This window comes from Lepisosteus platostomus, chromosome 13 (assembly GCF_059453375.1).
Source record: "Lepisosteus platostomus isolate fLepPlt1 chromosome 13, fLepPlt1.hap1, whole genome shotgun sequence".
Taxonomy (NCBI): domain Eukaryota; kingdom Metazoa; phylum Chordata; class Actinopteri; order Semionotiformes; family Lepisosteidae; genus Lepisosteus; species Lepisosteus platostomus.
In genome coordinates, this window is record NC_142623.1 from 16,038,131 (window position 1) to 16,058,485 (window position 20,355).

Sequence of the window (20,355 nt, forward strand, 5' to 3'; positions counted from 1 at the left end):
AGCCTGGTACTCAGCACTCAGAGAGGAGACCCACAAGGGACAGACAGAGCTTTAGCTCTCTAGTCGCTCCTCTGAGGAAAAGGGCATCTTAGGACAGACATTTTCAAATGTGCTGTGAAAACAGCACTTGGGAGAACAGAAATGTTTCAGCTGTGATCGCTGGGGGCGGCGGCTGTTGGAGGCTGTTATGGGCATACAATGTCATTACAGCCTTGCCGGCTGAGATATCTTCTTTTACTTCAGCGAAGTAAGTGCTTCAAGAGTGCCAAAGCTCTTGTAAACACAGAAAATGGAAACTTGGAAAAGAAAACCACCTGGGTCATCCTGTGTATTTTTTTCCTTCATTCCTCAGTATAAAAAGCATCAATGACAGCATAATAAAGAGCAGGGTAACAATCCAGAGCAGCTGGACTCTCAATCCCATGTTCAAATCTGTCATGAGCTGGCTGTGATCAGAATCCCCTGAGCTGTAGTATTCAACTGGCTGAAAACTGTTGCCATTAGGCTGGTTTGTGTTCAGTCAGGGCAACTTTATTTTGCTGACTAATAGCGTCCCTCTGTGGTTGTGAGTTTAAAATAGGGGTGTGTATTCCCAATTAAAGAAAAGCGGGTATGGTACACTTAAAAATGAATCAAGAGAAGTGTGACTTACCAGGATGGATCATAGGCAGGCGAGGCGAGACGAGTGACCAGGGAGAGAGGAATAAAGAAAATTGAGAAACACAGGTATTAACACAACTGCGTTAACACTGAAAACACTGCAATAAAAACACTCAGTATTGCGCAAACTGCAACACCACCGCAAATACTACACTAATATTGCAAACTGCTTTTGCGCAAAGACACTGCACTGACCATAAAAAACAAACACAGCAAGCACTGCATTAGCTCTGCACACACTGCTCCTTCTATATTTGCACAGAGAGGGGCTGCCATGACAAATTTTTCTGTCACCTACAATTAGTTAACACTTCTCCCGTTTGATTGCAAAGGGCTGTTGTTTTTAAAGCTTCTCCACAGAAGCCCCAAGGAAATGGCAGGAGGGATAGTATTATGCACAGGCTCAAGTGACCAGTGCATCACCAATGAACTTCACAGCACTGAGCGACGTCAATTGTGTTCCACTGCACACAATCACCACCTACACTATGGCAAAGGTGTTCTGATCTGTCCTGCACTTTTTGCTACTTCAAACACTTGCTTGGCTACACAGGGAGTTTGTTATAGGCCCTACACCAGAACAAAAGCAGCAAAGAATTTCAGGTGTAACATTATGTGCAAACTACACGATAGCATACTGTAGCACCTCAAAATATGAACTTCCACAAAAAGGAGTTCATTCATTTGCAGACTGTGCTTCTAAAGTGCGGAGGCCATGGGGATATAGAAAATATTCCAAATGAGAAAAAACAGCCCCTCTTTAGGATTTCAACAGCTATTTTTATTTCTTCAGAGCTCCAGGACTTATTTTTTCTTTGAATGCATGAGGGAGAAAATGCAGAAATGCCAGGGCCTAAAAGCAGAAAAAAGACAAACAGGCTCAAGGCAGGCTTTCTATGAAAGTGTTCTTCGGTTCTTTTCCCAGGGCCCAGGATTCAAAGGCAGATCGGAGCGTTCCGTGTCCTAGTGAGAGAGGGCGGACAAACGGAACTCATGCTCAGATTGGAAAAAGGCGATTTTCTTATTTTGTCCCAGCACAGAAGGGCAGACATTTCCACTCATACTGCCTGTCAGGTCAAGATTCCCAGCTCAAAAATGGCTGTAGCCTGGGTGAGCTCTGCCTAATCCTGGTCCCCGGGACCCTAGGACCTCAGCCCCCTGCTCTCCATTCCAGCAGAGCTCTCACTGACTTCACTGAAGCTGAAGTCACAACCTGCCCAACAGACCCTTTTGTTTTCAGCTTATAAAAATAGTTGGTAGCTTCAAGCTGGTTAAACCACGTCACAAGTAGGTGAAAACTAAAACAGTTCTCATTAAACCAAGGCTGATTAAGACCTTAATTCAGCAATTTTGGATCACATTATTTTTATGCAGAGCACAGTGCTTTGCAAAAATATTCACCCCCTTCCACCCCCTTGTCCCATCCATCCATTTTCTAACCACTTCATCCAATACAGAGTTTCGGATAGTTTGGAAGTTGGAACCTATCCCAGCAAGCAATGGGCAAAAGGCAGGGTACACACACTCACACCAGGGCCAACTTTCTCAGAAGCCAATTAACCTACCAATATGTCTTTGGACTGTGGGAGGTAAAATGAAGCACACACTAACATGGGGAGAGTATACAAACTAGCACCCTGAGGATTGAAGCCAGGGCTCCAATGCTGTGAGGCATTAATACTCCAATAATATCCCATTTCGCTAAATTACAAAATAAGTGAACTAAATATTTAAAGTGAATATTTGTTAAGCAAAACTTTAACTTGCCATCTAAACATTTTGTAACAACGTGTAAAATAAGTTACATATCTGTCAAAACTACATAGAAAATCCTAACTAAAATATGTTGATAACATAAGCTTTCTCCCCTGTGCATAGTACAAAATTACCTTACCAAACCATACTATTAGTTGAGTGGCCTTCTGTCTATGTGCAATAATAGTGGTTTATATAACTTCAAAATAAATATCCTGTCCCTGTAAGGTATATCACTCAGGCTGTGATTAGAAGCATCATTGTAATACAACAAATTGAGACATCACTGGAGGGGGATGAATACTTCTGCAAGGCACAGCATCTGATCTCTGTCCTGAATTTGACAGCACACAACTGTTCCTGGAGCAGGGCGGTGTCTGCAAGGATATGTCCATGTAAAATGAGCTCCACAAAATGAAGAAGCATTTTTCTAGATTCAATCAAGGTACACCATGGACAACCTGTTCCAGTGTAAGTGGACTCATGCTTTCATCTACTGTATGATCTGATATTCTTCAATTGATCTAAAATTACTTAAATACTTGAGTGTGAAAATAGAAGGACATGTTTCCTCTGCCTGCTTAACATTTGTAAGTATTGGGTGCTTTTAGAACTGATAGAGAATGTTGTCCAGGATTTTGTAGCCAGATCTGACCAGAAATGAGAGAGGGTACCGGAAAGAGAGACTATGGGGTCAAGGGTCAGTGACACTAGACATGCAGATAGATTTAGGACTGCCAATACACAAGGGTGCAGAAGTTCTGAGGTAGTCCCAATAAACTCAACAGTTACATAAGGGTTCTCAGCTGCTGGACATCCAGTAATTTTACATACAGTGCCATTACATACATTCAGAGCTTTTTTATGTGTACACAATCTATGTTATATGTTATAAAATAATTATTACATTATTTTTTTATATAAATATAAAACCATGGACAACCAATAAAAAAACTATAAAATGGTACAACATACTATATATGCACAGAAACACCCAGAAATAAAAGGTGACATTCCGTACTTTTGCCTCATATTAATCTAAAATCTGAATTTTTATACAGCACAAATAGCAATTATGACTTCACTTTTGTAATACGTATGGAGGGCACCGTATATAGAATTTCTCCAGGTACTCCTGATATGCCTGCATATGTTGTAGGCTTTCAATGACTGGCAGCTACAGTTATGTAACACTCCAACTGCAAATACAGTTATACAATAAACGTACATACGTCTTCCAGACATTCCTCTACAATCTGGCCACAATTGACCTCTGTCTCAGCAAGGTGGGCAGAGGGACAGCTAGGGGTCTTGTAAGTGCCCAAAAGTATGCCTGATAATGCCCAAACCGATTCTTGATTTGGAAAGTCAGTGGTATTTAAAAATATTTTAAAATTAAATAAATTGTCTCCATTTGTGGTCTGGGTATCCTGCAGAACTGCAATTCCACCCTTTAGTTGGTAGCCCTAGACAGGTGAGTGGGATTAGTTTAGATGTGCATCTGGATTAAAGGACACACAAAAACCACTGGAGCAGACAGGAACACTGACACTTCAAAGCCTACCTCCCAGCCAGAGCTCTATACCACAAAACCAGGACAGAGGAGGAACATGGTGAGGAGGAGGGGGAGAGAGAGAGAGAGAGAGAGGAAGAGAAAGGTTAAAGACAGGAAAAACTTTTATACACATCAACCTTAGCTGAGAACCCCAACCGTTACAACAGAAGGGTGAACAGCAAATTACTTTCTTCTTTTATCTTTTCTTATGTACAAGATTGCACTTTCTTCAAACTCAACATTTTACCAGCACAGATGAGGGAAGAAAACACGTATATAATATTACTTAGCAAAAAATCAAACTCAGTTTAGCCATTAAAAAACAACAAATTAGTCTACAAAGCAATATCACTTCATTTCACAAAATAAATGAAGTCTTAATAGAGACAAAAATTAATTCAGGTTAGCTAGTATTTACTAAATCTTTCTGACTGTAATTTGAGAGACAAAACTACGTCTTCCACAGTACAAACCTCATTCACAATGTCAATCTAATCTACCATTCATATGTTGCTGACTCTTTAATAAAGCCATCTTCTTGTAATTGTTTTTTACTAGCTGCTAAAAGAATTTCTAATATGTTTCACTTTAATTTATTCAAAGGGGAAATTACCCAAATACATATAATTCAAGTAGTTTATCTTTATTTCCTATATTATTGAGAGCCAGGTGTACAACTTGCCTAAAACTCTTGGTGCAAAACGCTTTGTTCAATAACCTGCTAAGATGTGCAGCACCAGATTTATACATCATTAGAAAGCCCACCTCTAGAAACGGAAAAGGTCCATACAACCGCAGGATGTTGTCTACCCATGTAGCTGATACCCTTGTAGTGATATTTACCATTTCTTTACAAATACCCGCAATGCTTTTAAAAGCACAAACATATTGGTATGGAGAGAATTTAAGGGATTTATAATGTCCTTGGAGCCCCCCATCTGTTTTCTGTAAAGGGTGGCTTTCTCCTGCTTTTGTGCTGCACTCCTGTTAAAAGTTGGGGAAGGGGATTAAATTCAGGGATTATCCTGCCCACAAATCGGTTCCTTCAATGGCTATCCAGCTAACTGCAAGAATTAACCATATAATCCTGAGCTGCTTCTTATGCAGCCAGTATATTTACATAGAAAACGGGCTGTCAAACTCTGATGAAAATCTCGAGAGGATAAAAGCACCTGAGTTATTGGACTTAATAGTAAAAATCCCTGGATTCTCAGTCCTGATACTTTTGGAGGGTGTTTTAATACAGGCTACAACACTGAAGAGTGCATATCAGTAGTTACAGGGTATCCTGCAATGATTAGCAAGAGCCATACAGCTTTTGCCCAAACCACAGGCACCTGACAACTGCTGCCAACTAAAATATTTTACTCATCTGCAAAAAAACTTCAAACATCGTTTCTCATTGCATGTTGAAAACTAGGTTCAGGACACAGTGAGGTCAGACTCCCAAGCAGTGGGTGCTAAATGGAGAGGGGGATGTAACAACTGCTAAACTCCCCAAAAAAGGGACATATGCAAGGAGAAACCCTATGAGGCACCACATGCTTTTGACTTTTAGTTCTCTAACACAGGGACAGAGAGCAGAGACCGCAACCTGGTGTGGTGTAAACCGCCATGCAGAGATTTCTAAGAGCGTCACACCTCTCTCTACCTTTAAGGCAGTTCATGGGAAGACTCTCTCTTGGTGCTGAACCCAAGAGCCTTACTTTTCAGGGGTTGGGCCCTGCCCTGTCCTACCTACCTGGTTGTTGACCTTGTTGAAGGCGTCCTGCAACTTGCCGTGGATGGTGGCCAGCTTCTTGAAGTCCCTGTTGGCCTCGTGGATGGGGATGAGGATCTTGTAGACCTCGTTGATGGCCTCGTACATGGCCGCCTGCAAGGCAAGCAGCGACAGACATGCTGTGACAAGGGCTAGGGAATAGGACCCAACTCTATATACATACACATGACCACTCCCACAAAAAAAAAGGTAAGAAAATGCTTTTACTATTCAATAGTGCTTTTGTGCATATGGAAGAAATAAAAGCCTTTTGCACAGAAATCTACACCAGGCCCAACATTACTCACACAGTCTAGATTAGCAGATGCTGTCTCATGTGTCTGCTCCATTGTGTTCCTGGTTGTGCTGTTCTGCAATGTCTTTCCATGATTTCCTTTTATAGCTCAGATTGGTTATTTGCCATGTAGTAAGAATGTATGGCAAATGAGAACAGACGATCATGATGGAAACATTGTGCACTGAGGTCTGTCTGATAGTGGAACACTTTCCCCCCCAACCTCATTTCATTGCATCCTAGACTGGAAACCAGAGGACACTCATTTTTGCAAGCTGTTTTAGCTGGTTTGTACTGCACTAATAGATGTGTGCTGGTAAACCCGATAGCGCCTTTCATTTTCCAAAGTGGTTTTTCACCCTGACACGGAAAACTCTACCCCAACACCACCCCCTTTCTCTTGGCATAGCTAGGTCCAGACCCAGATGTTCAACAGCTGAAAACCTTCAGAATTTTATTCTGGTCAGCAAAAAATAAGTAAAAAAGGAACAAAAACAATCTATCTTTGCAGCTGCAGAGTTGGTAAAACAGATGCTGTTCAAGGAGTGTAGCCTGTGGAAGATTTGATACAAACTGATCATGGTTCAAAGCTTGGTGGATGTTTACAGGGTATTCCAAGCATTCTTGTTGCCTTTCTCTCTTTTGATTTAACAGACACAGTGATATTTTCTATTTCTGATCCCAAACCTGTTTTAGCACAGCCACTATTGCAAATTATACATACAAAAAGACTGGGTTATTCGTAAGTGTCATCAAATGTCAACTGGTAACCCCAGATTCACCTGTCCATGCTTACTTCCTGCTGATGTCTGTAGCACGCACACAACCAATACTCAACTCCAAGTGCGGGGAAGACACCACACAGACTAGGTGCTAAAGCCTGGAATCAAAACCTGGATCTCGAGAAAGTAGTACTATCCACCACACCAGTGTGCCACCCAGCAGACATTTATCTATTCTTGTAAGGATTTCAAAGCTTGATGAGAAATTGGACTGAAGTAAATACAGACTAGTAAAAAAAGAATTTAACTCCCACTGAGTTAAAAAAATCAGAGATGAGATATACTGTATTGAACATTTTGAAATCATAACCCTTTTTGAAATGAGTGCTGGCCAAGACAAAGAAGCATCTGCATTTGGCAGTGTCTGAGCTCAAGGGGTCTTGCAGCTGTGACTGCAGTTTGTTCCTTAACTCTTCCCCTGCAAATACCTGGGTGATGCATAATGTTTGTCTGCAGCTGCACACACAACCAGGGGCCAATGATATTAATTGTAAAAAGTAGAAAATATAAAGAAAAAAAAAACAGGTGAAATGTTTTTCTCCTTTCCTTTTACTTTTCATCATGCTTAAATATAAACTTAGATGCCTGTATCAAAACAAATTTGCTCCTATTGCTTTAATTGGTATCTGCCCTATGAAAGTACCTTTTCCAGCTCACATTGCTCTGACTAGTACCTGCCCTTATTTTAAATAACTGTTCCAGCACCCAACACAGGCATTCACCAGGCATTGCATGTCTGCTGGCCACAGATCCTCACCATGTTGAAGGAGGCGGCTGCCTGCTCCAACAGCCCGATCAGCCCTGTCTCCGTGAAGTACTTCCCTGTGCAGATCCCCTCCTCCTCGGGGGACAGGATGTCGTCAGACACGGCAGACTCCTCCAGGACATTGGAGGAGATGTTCTGCCATCACGAAATTAAAAACAACAAGACAAACAGAAGAGAAATTACAATTGAGAGGACTCTTACCATGTTTATCTGGCTGTTAATTAGATTAAGAATAAAATAACATGGGAATCCTTATGGATCCATCTCAGTGAAGTACCTGGTTCAATATGCTACTGGGATCTAAAGTCTTCTTGCCATCTGTCACATTAAATTAGGTCAAACTTTTCTTAAGTTCACTCATTTTTCAAAGGCAAAGAGCTATTTCCCAGACTGGAACACTTACAAGTGAGGCTGATCATCAGTGGGTGCCCTCAGATACCAATGACACCTCACATGGACATTAAGTAAGGCTTGGTTTTTGACTTTATAGATCCTGTATGTTGTTACTTACTCAACACATTATGGTGTGCATTTGTTGAAGTCATATGACTCCTGACCTGAAATGAGACACAGCCGATGGGCAGGTAGCGGCAGTCCTCTAGCATGTTGAGGTACTCCGACACCAGGGCGGCGCTGTGGACCAGGCAGTGGGCTGCCTCAGCATGGTTTCCTCTCTCCGAGTGCTTTCCGGCCATGTTCTGGAGCCAAGTGAGCCGGAGATCAGGGGAGTTCTGGTAGCCCTTGGCAATCCTGAGGAACACACAGAGGTCAGCCATGTTAACAGGGGCAATCTGTTAGCAGTTCCCATCCGGGACTCAAGTCCCAGAAAATTCAAGTCTACAAAATGCATGACTAAACATTCATGTTAATTGTAAAGATTCCCAACAAATCCCTCATATCAGGAGAGTCCATACTAGACCTAGAGAACTACAGTGGCTTCTGCTTCTGTTCCAGTTGACGTCTGATCGACTTAAGTTCCATGACCTCTGGACATTAACCTTTAAGGGTATAAGGGTTACTTTTAAAACCAGAAGTATGATAGCTCTCTAGGGCCATGGCTGGACACGAAAAGTTAAAAACTAAAACCCCTGGAAAAACCGCATCAGAGTTTGTTTCACACAGAAGACAGTCATACAGTAGTCTCTGTGAGAGAGCCCTGTCAAGGAATTAATGGATCCAGTAGGCACAGACACAAGAAATGGTAGTGGAGGAAGACTGTTCAGAAGATGCAGATTTAAATAAAAACAGGAATACATTTAAAAGAACTGCTTTCATCGTGACAAATCTGGTGTGCCTACAGCTGTGTAAAACAAGCTATTGAGAGAAAATAAACAAAGCTGCTGTTTCCTATTAGTTTCCTGGATGCCTTTATGTCCAAAGTCAGCGCTGGCATGACTTCTCTCACAGCATCAAATTCTTTTTATGACTGGCGAGCCTAGCCAAGGCGTGCTGAGAAATCAGGTGTTACCATGGCTTTTAAAGAAAAACAAAATCAATCAACAAAAAAAAGACTGGTTGGGAGTGAACTGACAAAAGCATTCTTCTATTATGGTGGTCAGCTATAACATATCAGTGTACTATTCTTTGTGCTCCCAATCATATGGAACATTCTTCAGAGCAGAGACAAATGGCTAAAAATGTATTCTCCCTGTTTTCTGCTCAGTGATGTCACAGCAGCTGTGGACTCTTGCTATATCCGATTTCTGACATCTTACAACCACAAAGCATTAATCAAATGCTCAAAGTCAAAGATTAAAATCTCTAGTCTTAAACCAAGGTGACAATCCTGACCCCCCCTTTATGGGTTCTGTCATGCTGTTTCATGCTAGAAAACAGCACCAAGCTTATCCAAGGTGATCCTCAGCGGGTCAGATTGCGTAGATGATCTGTCACTTTCTCTCAAGATCTTCAGATCTCACCATCCTCAGGCCCAGTAAGACCAGTCAGCTTTGTAACTCAGTGCTGGTCCTACAGGGACAGCACCAGGGATCCTCCCCCGCTGGACGCCTGTTGGCTCTGACACATCAGAAGTTAAAAATAAACTAAGCTGCCATTGTCTCTGCATGATTTCCCACAGGAGGAGAGAAGCGCACACAATGTAAAGCTATGAGTTTGTACACCAGTCAGAGGCAAAGCCTGCTGAGAGCCCTTGACCACAGTAATATTTTGCTAGCCGGCACCTTAAAGAAGTCAACTGGAAGACTGATTCAGCTGGTTCTCATGTAAACCCTCACTTGCAGTCACTGCACTGGTACCTGTAAGAAACCTACAAACCAAACACTGCAAGAGGCAATAAGAGCAAGATTTACTGTGAACTGCTGTTTCTGATGGCTCCATTTTGTGTCTGATGTTTTTTTGGATACACTGAGGCTTCTTTTTTTAACTCTCCTTGTTGGTCAGCATTAATGACTATGAAGCAGTCTGGCTACATTATATATTGGTGACTGTCCTTCATAGATTCCCTCAAGAGAAAAGCCAGAAAACTCCCCAAATATGACTCAAGACCTTGTTCCGCCCTTTGTCCTTCAACACTACTGCTTACTGTGAAACATCAACACCACAGGCAGGTTTATATGCAGTTGTATAATGCATTATTTGGCCCAGAGATTTAGAAGGTTTGGCAGCATCTTTGGAGCTGTAAAATGGAAAATTAAACACATACAGCAGTACATGAAGATAAGAGCAAGCTTTGATCCTGCACTGCTTTGCTGCCATATGTCTTATGGGCTGAGGTCTGGTTTAATTCTTTACTCTTAGTAAGCTGAGATCATCCAATACACATTGCTGAAGAGCCATTTCCTCCTTTTCAGACACCAACCACAGCATCAGCTTAGCCGCAGTTCCCAGAGACGAATACAGGGCTGATTGAAAATCCCCTTATCGAAAAACTGAATTGACACAGCCAGATGAGGATGGTTGGCCCTGTCTAATAGCAAAGACAGACATGTTTCTGAGGTATAAAGAGTTACTCAAGTCCCATGATGCTGGTTGATCCATTCAGACCATCTGATTAATTCCTGGTTGATCCGGCTAGTGCAGCAGGAGGTCTGGAATCTGCTAATCCGCTCGGACTGTTCTGGCTCACGGGACTATCGCTCTCTAGAGTGACTGACTGGTTGGCTGACTCGCAGGGGGCACTTCAGCGCTGCTCTGATTTACCTGTCTGTTCCATTTATCTTGCACTTACAAGCTGTTAACTGGGCATGACTGAGGAACAAAAAATCAGCAAGGTTTTCATTCACTGTGATAATTCCCGTAAAGATCTTTCACTGCCAGAAAAGCAAAAGGCTGTCACATTATTTAATTCAGACATGTTTTTTCTATAACTGAGTACACATGGAAGTGGAGACCTGCACATCTGCATTCGGATTGGCTTAAGTGGAGTCCTGCATCTGCTTTGTTATTGGGTATAGTGGTGACAGGATTCTGAATCTGTAATGTGATTGAGTACAATGTCTACCATCTGATTGATCCTGCATGTACCTTATGGCTATAATAATTATAATAATAATAATAATAATAATAATAATAATAATAATAATAATAATAATAATAATAATAATTGCTTATATAGTGCTTTTCTGGACACTCCACTCAAAGTGCTTTACAGGTAATGGTGATCCCCTCCACCGCCACCAATGTGCAGCATCCACCTGGATGATGCGACAGCAGCCATAGTGCGCCAGAACACTCACCACACATCAGCTATCAGTGGGGAGGAGAGCACAGTAATGAAGCCAATTCACAGAGGGGGATTATTAGGAGGCCATGATTGGTAAGGACCAATGGGAAATTTGGCCAGGACGCCGGGATTACACCCCTACTCTTTTCGAGAAATGACCTGGGATTTTTAATGACCACAGAGAGTAAGGACCTCGGTTTTGTGTCTCATCCGAAGGACGGTGCTTGTTTACAGTATAGTCTCCCCGTCACTATACTGGGGCATTAGGACCCACATGGACTGCAGGGTGAGTGCCCCCAGCTGGCCCCACTAAAACCTCTTCCAGCAGCAACCTTAGTTTTTCCCAGGAGTCTCCCATCCAGGTACTGGCCAGGCTCACACCTGCTTGGCTTCAGTGGGTTGCCAGTTACGAGTTGCAGGGTGAAATTGGCTGCTTAAGATTGCTTACAATGAGTGATAAAGGGTATTGTATTTGCCCTGTGACATATCCTTTGCATATAGTTAGCTGCTGTGTCAAGTTTATAGTGTTCCAAGGGAGGGCACACACTAGGCAATAAGGAAAAGCAGAGGACAGAAATTTGCTTTGCTCACCTGTACATGAGGTCAATGAGCATCTCGGGATCTTCTTGGTGCTCCTTCATCTTGACCGTGTCAGTGAGGATCATGTGCAGATTGAATACCAAGTCCTGGACCTACAGCAGGGACAGACAGCTCTCACAAAAAGGATAGGACTGGCTTCAGTCCAAGCTTCAGTAAAGTTTCAAAGCCCAGCCAGAAGTCTAAATCTCCTCAACCAGTTTCAAATATCTCCTCTTGGTCCTCATCTGCTCATAAAATGTGCTTATATGCACACACAATATGAAGGTTTAGCAAGTTAATTCTTATTTTAGTAAAATGGGACGGAGCGGTGGCTCTGTGGCTAAGGATCTGCGCCTGTGGCTAGAAGGTTGCTGGTTCAAATCCCACAGCTGGCAGAGGAATCCTACTCCGTTGGGCTCCTGAGCAAGGCGCTTAACCCAACTGCTCCAGGGGCGCTGTACAATTGCAGACCCTGTGCTCTGACCCCAGGCTCTCTCCCTATCTGTGTCTCGTGGAGAGCAAGCTGGGGTATGCGTAAAGATAATTCCTAATGCAAGAAATTGTAAAGGGTAAATAAAGTAATGTTAAATAAATAAAAATAAAAAATAATTTGTAATGTTACATTAGTCTAGCAACTTGGTATTTCTTGACATTAGAAGAAAATAAACATCTCAGAAATTATACTATTATAACTTTTCTAAAACGATAAGTGCTTTTAAAGAACATCAAGCTCTGAGTTGTCTCTTGTAAGAGAAAGTATAGGAGCACACCTCTGAACTGTCATTTCTGGCCACTTCAAGGCAGCACAGATCTACTGACATCATGGCTGCTGGACTGAATCCCATAACAAAGGCCTGAAGTGGGGAAATCCTAGACTAGATCTAGACAGGCCCTGGTGGAATACCTGCTCAGGGAAGGGAGTGTCCCGCAGCTCTAGGTCCTCCTCGGCATAGGTCAGGATGGTCTTCAGAGAGCGGCGCAGGTGCTCCTCATTGAAGTTCTGAGACATTCCCACCAGGGAGGACAACGACATAGTCACCTGCATCTTCACACGGGCAAAGTTCTAGACAGCACAAAGACAGAAAGAACCCCAGGTTAACACAGGGGCATGGCCTGTTCCCTACAGCGCTAGTGCCATCTGACCTTTATAGCCATCTGCATTACATTCTCCACACAATGCTGTATGCAGGCAACATACAATGGGATACAAATGCCTCTTTTTCACCACTTGGTATGTTAGTAAATTAGTATGGAATAGAGACACTACAGGCTTTCAATGTGGACCCTGAAGTCCTGTGTCATGAGAAATGAACACTTTTTTTAGTAGGAGGTCTTCACTTCAAGATGTCTCTCCAATACTAGACCACTGTGCAATACAAAGTCAAACTACAAGCCTTCCTCTGTGGACATACAGGTATGTCTGACACTATATTAAAATACTACGAGAATGTAACTGTAGCTGCTGTCCGTGGCTCTAGTGTGTCTGCGACTCACGTTGCCGATCTCGAAGTTCTGTCTCATGAGCAGATAAAGCGAGGCGCTGGCGTGGCTGCGGACGGTGCCCACACTGCTGCTGCAGTGGCGCAGGAGGCGCAGGCAGAGGTCCGCACAGAGCTCTGTGTCCTCCTCAAACAGCATCTCAGGGAACTGCAGGAGAGAGAGAAAGGCTGACATCCCCGTGACATGACGTACACTACCCCCACCCACATTCCTGTCCCCCGTCACACTCAATCTAGGATTGACACGCCATGATGGGCATTGCAATTCACACCTTAACACAGTGGGTCCCCGTTTTAACACAAAAAATAAGTTAAGACCAGCAAGCTGGTTTGGGCACGGTGGACAGCAGAGTCCTGTTCTCCAGATAAGTGATAGAAAGGCATACCTTAAAGACCAGTGCGCGCTGCGTGGCGAAGCAGTGCTGCAGGAAGAGGGCGCTCTGGTTACAGGCCATGCTATGAAGCAGCACCCTGAGGACCCCTCCTAGAATGCTCTCCTTCGTCTCAGACAGTAGCACCGTCTGAGAGAGAGAGAAGTTTACACGGAGAGAAAGGGAGAGGGAGAAATATTGTTCAGGTACTTTACCAGTACCTAATTGTCATTCCAATAACATTTATCAGGTATTTGAAAGACAGCAATCAAGAAAGGAGACAGCAGGGGGAGACAGAGAACGACAAATACAAAGGGTAGAAAAATGAGACAGAAAAGAAAACCTGGTATGCTCCTGGTAAAATGGAATGAATTATCAATAAACAATGTGGTCACTAAACTGCATAAAAAGGCCGTTATAAACATAACAAGTCCTAACAGTGTAATGAACCTTTAATGTAATGAACTAGCTTGAGAAATGATCTAGTCAGGACACTGCTCTTTTTCCGTTAATTATTTGCTGAACTTCAAAAAAATATCTGTTCGGTCCATCTTTCCGATAACTGATTAGGGAGATTGTTTGTATTTTAAAAAGGTGGCACAACAAACATTTTATTTTCTTGTCCCAGAGACCCGCAGCTCTCTGTCTACCTTGACAATGATCTCCAGTGTGTCCAGGACCACCAGTGAGGCCTCTGTGGCCAGGTTGCCATCCACTATTGACTCATGCTCCATTTCTGCTTTAGTCCTGAAGGACAGACACACAGCAGGGTCAGACAATACTTAGGCCATAAAATCACCGCTTGGCTAGCAATGCCAAATTCTTCTCCATAGCTCCATATAAAATCAGAATGTTAACTGGAACCATTACATACCATGATTTTTTTCAAATAATATGCCCTGGATCTTTTATTTTTTTAATAAAAACATTGAAATTGCCAATTGCTTATTACATATCCACTATATCTGAAGTCTCCTGTTGTTGCATTGTTTTAATGCACACCTGCAGACACGCTCTTCCAACACTCATCTTTTTGACATGTTGGGACCCTGCAAGTTGAAGTTTTCCTGAAAGCCGACTAATGACCACTCTAACCACCCTAACCCAGTTAACTCCACCCAATAATCTAGAGACATGATCCAGGATCTAACTTGCGACATCTGAATCACAGAGCCTAGCTCTGAGCGACAGCCTTGACTCTTTGAGTCCTTTGGTGGACCCCAAAATAATGTATCCAATTTTTGGTTTGACTTTAAACAGAAAACATGTGCTGCTCGTGGTAATATCCTTTAAAGGCACTTAAGCTTGATTGCGTAATGGCAATGATCCAAAACCCAGGAAGACTGAAGGTAGAAGACCTACTTGTCCACTCTGTCTGTGTTCTGTCTCCAGTGGGTGATGTTCTTCCTCCAGCGCACGTTCTCCTGGCCACCATACGGGCTCCTCTCTGCACAAATACGCACACACATAAGCAAGAAAGTTCATACACTAGTCCATTAACACTAGGACTGGTTACAACTGGTAAGGACAACAGTATCACAGATTGCATCCAACCCTGCCTGCACGATTATTACCTCGGCTGCGACGGACCATCTCCTGCCGTGCTCCGATTGAGCCCAAGATGGCCTCCTCCAGGCGTGCTTTCATGTCCTGTGATTTCTTGAAGGTCAGGCTGTTGATCCTCTCAAAGGCTTTCTTGCCCTGCACCAATGAGACAGGGACACGATCACAAACAGGGGTCACGGAGGGAGAGCTGGCGTGAGGGTAGCCCTGCTCAATGAAGAGATCCTTTCCCTTCACTCGGGCTGTTGCCAGACCTCAGTGAGAACATTTAACAGAGCTGACTGGAAATAATCCCTTTCAGTGGAAGAGTGGTGTTCTACTGTTAGTTCTGACCTTAGTGATTCAAAGGCTTCTACCTTGTACTCAAAACAGGACAGGCAGAGGTGCAGCAGGTCCAGAAGCCGGTTGATCTGCAGAACAGAGAGGTCGGAGAACCAGCGCTCCAGAATCTCGCTGTCCGCGTTCTTCAGCACCCACAGGAAACAAATCAGCAGGTTCCGGCTGGATTCTGCAGACAAGATGCTGCTCTGCCTGCCAGCCTGCAATCAGACACGCAGAGTCAGCTGACTGTGACTGCAGCTCCTTTCCATTTGTTTCCATTAGATCATGCAATGTGATTTACTTGAAATTAACTTGATCTTGATACAAGACTTTTACCTAGAGCTCTCTTACAGAACGCCACACACTGAAACCAAACTCAGGGAATGCTATGAAGACTGTTGACAAAGTGAGGTCTTCACAGGTCTGAATGAATCAAAACAACTTTTTTACCACACATGACCATGGCACTGACCCAGAGGAGGAGTAGACAATTTCCTTTCTCCCGCACTACAGATTTAAAGCAGCTGCAGCACCGCCTGGACACATTTTGCAATATTTAATTCCACAATGAACCCATATGGAGGACTGTCAAATGGTTTAGATCAAGAGGTTAAAAAATACTTAAATGTGATTTAAACAACAATTTTGTAGAATTTTGTTCAACTTAACAATAGCACAAAGTGAACTAAGACTTCTAGTGACTTTAAGTGTCACCAAGTGACTATGCAAATCCTGATCGTGAGGCTTGCACAGGCCCTGCCCTGTTATTCTCTCCATAAACAAAATCAGACCTGACACAACCTGACTGGCTCATGAGTTTTGAACGTGAAAGCTCTTTATGTCCAGATTAGGGAAAGGGCCTGCTAAATCAGTGAAAGTCTCTGTTGAAAAGGGGCAACGGTGCCACCTACTGCCCAGAAACTTTACTTCACATGCTGGATGGCAAGACAGGAAACATGAGCTGGATTTCTCTCACAGGCCTCATGTCTAATTAAGTACTCAACTTGTAAGTCAGACTACTGACAATCATGCAATACAAACTGTGCCAAATTCAAAAAGCACAGGTTTCACACTGCTAGTGATGTTGCTGTGGTGGGGGAGTGGTCAAGCACAAACACTTTTAAGGGCAATACCCTCGTTACATGAGAGCCTTTGATGTGAAGTGATTGTGTGCAGTGATGTCACTTACCACAATGGGTAGCTGGAAGGGATTGGCCTTGTAGTGCGGCAGAGGGGAGCCAGCAATTGCCATGGCGACTGACTGATTGATACTGCTGCCGTTGTCGGAGTCGATGTCATCAGCCAGCGCTGAGGCGTGGCGCACGCGGGGGGGAGAGTTTTCTGTGTGCATACAGACAAAAAAGAACAATCTAGAATCACCTTCAAGTTCCCAAACCCATTTAAGGCAAACTGTTTGTCCCAGGACTCATAAAGGTCAATAAACATAAATGTGGATACTTCCTTCAGAGAAGGAGTTCCTGTACAAATCATAATCCTGGCAAATACCTTTTAACTGCTAATCGGTTCTGTCAATGTAAAGAGGAAATGGTGATAACATGGCCTAGCATGAGCACAGTTGTTTTATGTTCGATGAGTTGCTCTAGCGCTGGAATTGAGCAGGCAGGACCAGGGGCTCCCAGAGAGAGGCTCATATACACCCACCTGTGAAGTCATAGAGCTGGGGCAGCGTCTCTATGACAATGCCGATGAGGGGCAGGTAGAGTTGGGCCAAGTGTGTGCGAACCTGGGGGTCAGTGAAACGCGGGTCCGAGTCATGGCTGCACAGCATGTTGTGCACGGCACTGATAGCTTTCTTGTGTAGGAAGAAGACCCTATGAACCAGACAGAGAAAGGGGAGATTCGAACTCTTAAGGAAAATCAAAACCTGTCGTTAGCTCTCTATTTGTAGACATTGTAATGAAGACGTGCACCCTTTCAAACGTCTTTAAAAACCTTTTGAAATGTTAAAAGGTTGCAATTGCAAAGTGAGAAATAGATCACTAAAAAGTAAATTTTAGATCACTTAGATGAAAGTACTTTCCAGATTCACCCACTTAAAACTCTCCAGGCCTCCTGGGTGGTTCCACCAGTAAAAGTACTCGCCTGAGTACATGTTGAGCTCTGTGATCACGGGTTCGAGTCTGGGTTGTGATCAGGATTCCCCAGGCAGTTGCGCACTATTGGCTGAACACTGACAAGGGTAGGATGAGACCGAGCTCTCTGGGCTCTCCATCACCTCTGCAGCCTATCAGGAGCTCCCAGACATGTCGTGCTCTTGGTGATGGACATGGTCTCCTCCAATCAGCTGTGACAGGGCTGTGCTGCCTCTGTCATGTTAAAAAACGAGTGGTAGGGTTGTAGGAATCCGCCTATACTTCCTGGTGTGCGGTTGTGGGAATAGAAGCTGTGAGCTCAGATGTGAAAAAACACAATTGGCTATTCCAGATTGGGTGGGTATAACAAAAAATAAATGGGGATTCTAAATTTACACAATAAATCAAGGACTTCTGCTTATATAGTTGTTGATGTGCAAAAATATTAAAACCCACTCTATTCAGCAAACTTCAAAGTGAGAATTTAGAATTGAGAAAAGAGATCTAGAAATGACTTTCATAGCAGCAGACAATTCCGCAGAAGTGAAAAGGTGCAGTACTAGACTGCCATATGAAGGAGCTGTGGGCACTCACCCCTCTCCATCAGGCTCCAGTATGAGGGCCAGCTCCGTGAGCAGCAGACCCGACAGGAAGTGCTGCTGGCGGAAGGGCACGGACAGCTCAAACATGCTGGCGACTCGCAGGTCCTGCAGGTGGCTGGAGAAGGCAGAGCTCTGCAGAAGAGAGGGAGATGGGAAGAGCCCACAGAGTGAGAGAGGGATGAAGAGGCGGAAGAGGTAGTAAGGGATAGACGTGTGGAAAAGATTAATAAACAGGAAGGGAAGGGTGTCTGAGAGGGCAGAGATAGAGAACAGAAATAGAAAGAGAAAGTTTGAGACAGACAGACAGGAGAGAACAAGGGGGCAGGAATGAGAGAGAGTTCCAGAGAGAAAGGAATGGAAAGAAAGGCCACAAACGAGTGGAAAGCAGACATCAGGACAGAGATCTCGACTAGCGAGAGGGAAGAGAGATGGAGAGCGAAGGATTTAAGAAGAGCGAGGGCTGAATCTGATCAGAGGGAGTCTGGAGGCAGAGCTGGGCCTTGCACTGACCTGCGAGGTGGCGGAGGAGATGGAGGGGGAGGGGGAAGCTGGGGGGCTCAGTGTGCTGCAGGGCAGGTTGAGGGTGACATAGTGCTCGTGGCTGCAGACGATGCGGACGAAGTCCATACGCAAAGCCACTAGTGCATTGGGGTTCTGAGTTGTGTGCAGCTTGTTGCCGATCTGTAAAAAATGGTTATCAACAGTGTACATAAAAAATGAAATACAACAGAGACAGTTTCTCTTTAGGCCTTTATACTATGAAAAAAACTTCACGTCAAAGCAAAGCTCAGCAGGGGTTGTGAACAAGGATGACCAGTGCAGGATCCGCTGGTACCTGTTTGCAGTAGGAGCGGATAAGATTGAAGACAAAACCCCTGTCCATCAGAGAGAGCAGGTCGTTCAGGAAGAAGGCCAGGCTGCTGTTCAAGCGCTCAATTAGCTCCACATCCTGGGAGAGACGAGAAGGGCATGTGAGTGAAGAGACACCATTAGAAAGTCAAAGGAAGAGACCTCTCCATTCCACATGGAATTCTCAGCAACTCAACCAAACAAACTTTTATCTACATTTCTGAAGCTCTTAAACAAGTGCAGTTATTATTAAATGTGTGCAATGGAAGCTACAGTAGGATTGAACTTGGGTGTGTGGATCCAGCTGCCCAACAATGTTGTTGAAGCTGATTCTCTGGGATTCCTTCAAGTGACAGCAAGGCAAGATCCCTGTGTGGGATTAATGACCTCCTCTCATTTCTAACCTTTCCTCTATTCTTACACAACCTTTGGAAGCCTTGAACTATGTGTATTATAAAAACCAAATCCAAATACCTAGGGTTCAGAGAGGACATTCGAGCCCTCGAAGAGCAGAGGCTGGGAGTCCCATGCCTATGCAGTGACAACATTAGATAATGCAGGTCACTCAATACATTTAAAAGAGATTACCTCAAATGTACAGCCTAAAAACGGTATATCAACCATACAACTGACCCTATATTAGGGACAACAATCGTACCTTCAACATCCCAAATATCGCCTAGGGATTGTGAGGGACTAGTGATAAGGGATTTCAAATGAAACAGGCACTTCCCTGTAAATGCAATCATACGCCTAAATATCGATTAAATGGTCTTGTATCTGACAACGACAGTAAAGGCTGATCAGTGCTGCAGTTTGTGAGGAAAGAGAGGTTGCTCCCAAGCGGGCTACGAACCCTGGCCCTCCCACACTGTACCTTGTGGTAGCGACTAGCGATGTCGGCGCTGATGGCGCACACCAGCGCAGAGATATCATCCACAAACCGGTCTGGAAAGCGCTGCTTGCGGGGGGTGTCCAGCCTGTCGCTCAGGTACAGGTGATGGGCCATGCTCTTCACCTGATGGGTGGACAGACAAGTGGTCAAACAGCAAGGCTCTTCAGTTACAACCACAAACAGTAACATCTCCATGAAAGACCATTAAATGCATTTCCTCAGTTGGCAGAACAAAGTTTTACTTTAAATAAAGGCACCTTGGTTACATTATTCTGAGAACACACTAACTCCTTACAGTACTGAATGAAAACCTAGATTAAACAGGACAC

The 20,355-nt window shown here is 43.8% G+C and overlaps 1 protein-coding gene across 5 annotated transcripts in view; it reads right to left on the bottom strand.

Annotated features, from left to right (window-relative positions):
• The window catches only part of dock6 (dedicator of cytokinesis 6), a 71,294-nt gene that overhangs the window by 8,415 nt on the left and 42,524 nt on the right, over nt 1-20,355 (bottom strand). For 4 of the 5 annotated variants that reach the window (XM_088603472.1, XM_088603470.1, XM_088603474.1 and 1 more), the window contains 18 exons: nt 20,009-20,149; nt 19,118-19,231; nt 18,793-18,963; nt 18,275-18,414; nt 17,250-17,419; nt 16,777-16,928; nt 15,623-15,805; nt 15,278-15,404; nt 15,066-15,150; nt 14,354-14,450; nt 13,719-13,853; nt 13,328-13,480; nt 12,738-12,896; nt 11,846-11,946; nt 8,130-8,322; nt 7,564-7,707; nt 5,712-5,843; nt 3,980-3,994 (listed from right to left, as the gene is read on the bottom strand). In XM_088603472.1, the coding sequence (XP_088459598.1) occupies nt 3,980-3,994; nt 5,712-5,843; nt 7,564-7,707; nt 8,130-8,322; nt 11,846-11,946; nt 12,738-12,896; nt 13,328-13,480; nt 13,719-13,853; nt 14,354-14,450; nt 15,066-15,150; nt 15,278-15,404; nt 15,623-15,805; nt 16,777-16,928; nt 17,250-17,419; nt 18,275-18,414; nt 18,793-18,963; nt 19,118-19,231; nt 20,009-20,149 (2,412 nt within the window). The remainder of the gene's footprint in view (nt 1-3,979; nt 3,995-5,711; nt 5,844-7,563; nt 7,708-8,129; nt 8,323-11,845; nt 11,947-12,737; nt 12,897-13,327; nt 13,481-13,718; nt 13,854-14,353; nt 14,451-15,065; nt 15,151-15,277; nt 15,405-15,622; nt 15,806-16,776; nt 16,929-17,249; nt 17,420-18,274; nt 18,415-18,792; nt 18,964-19,117; nt 19,232-20,008; nt 20,150-20,355) is intronic. The other variant, XM_088603471.1, reaches the window with a different exon arrangement.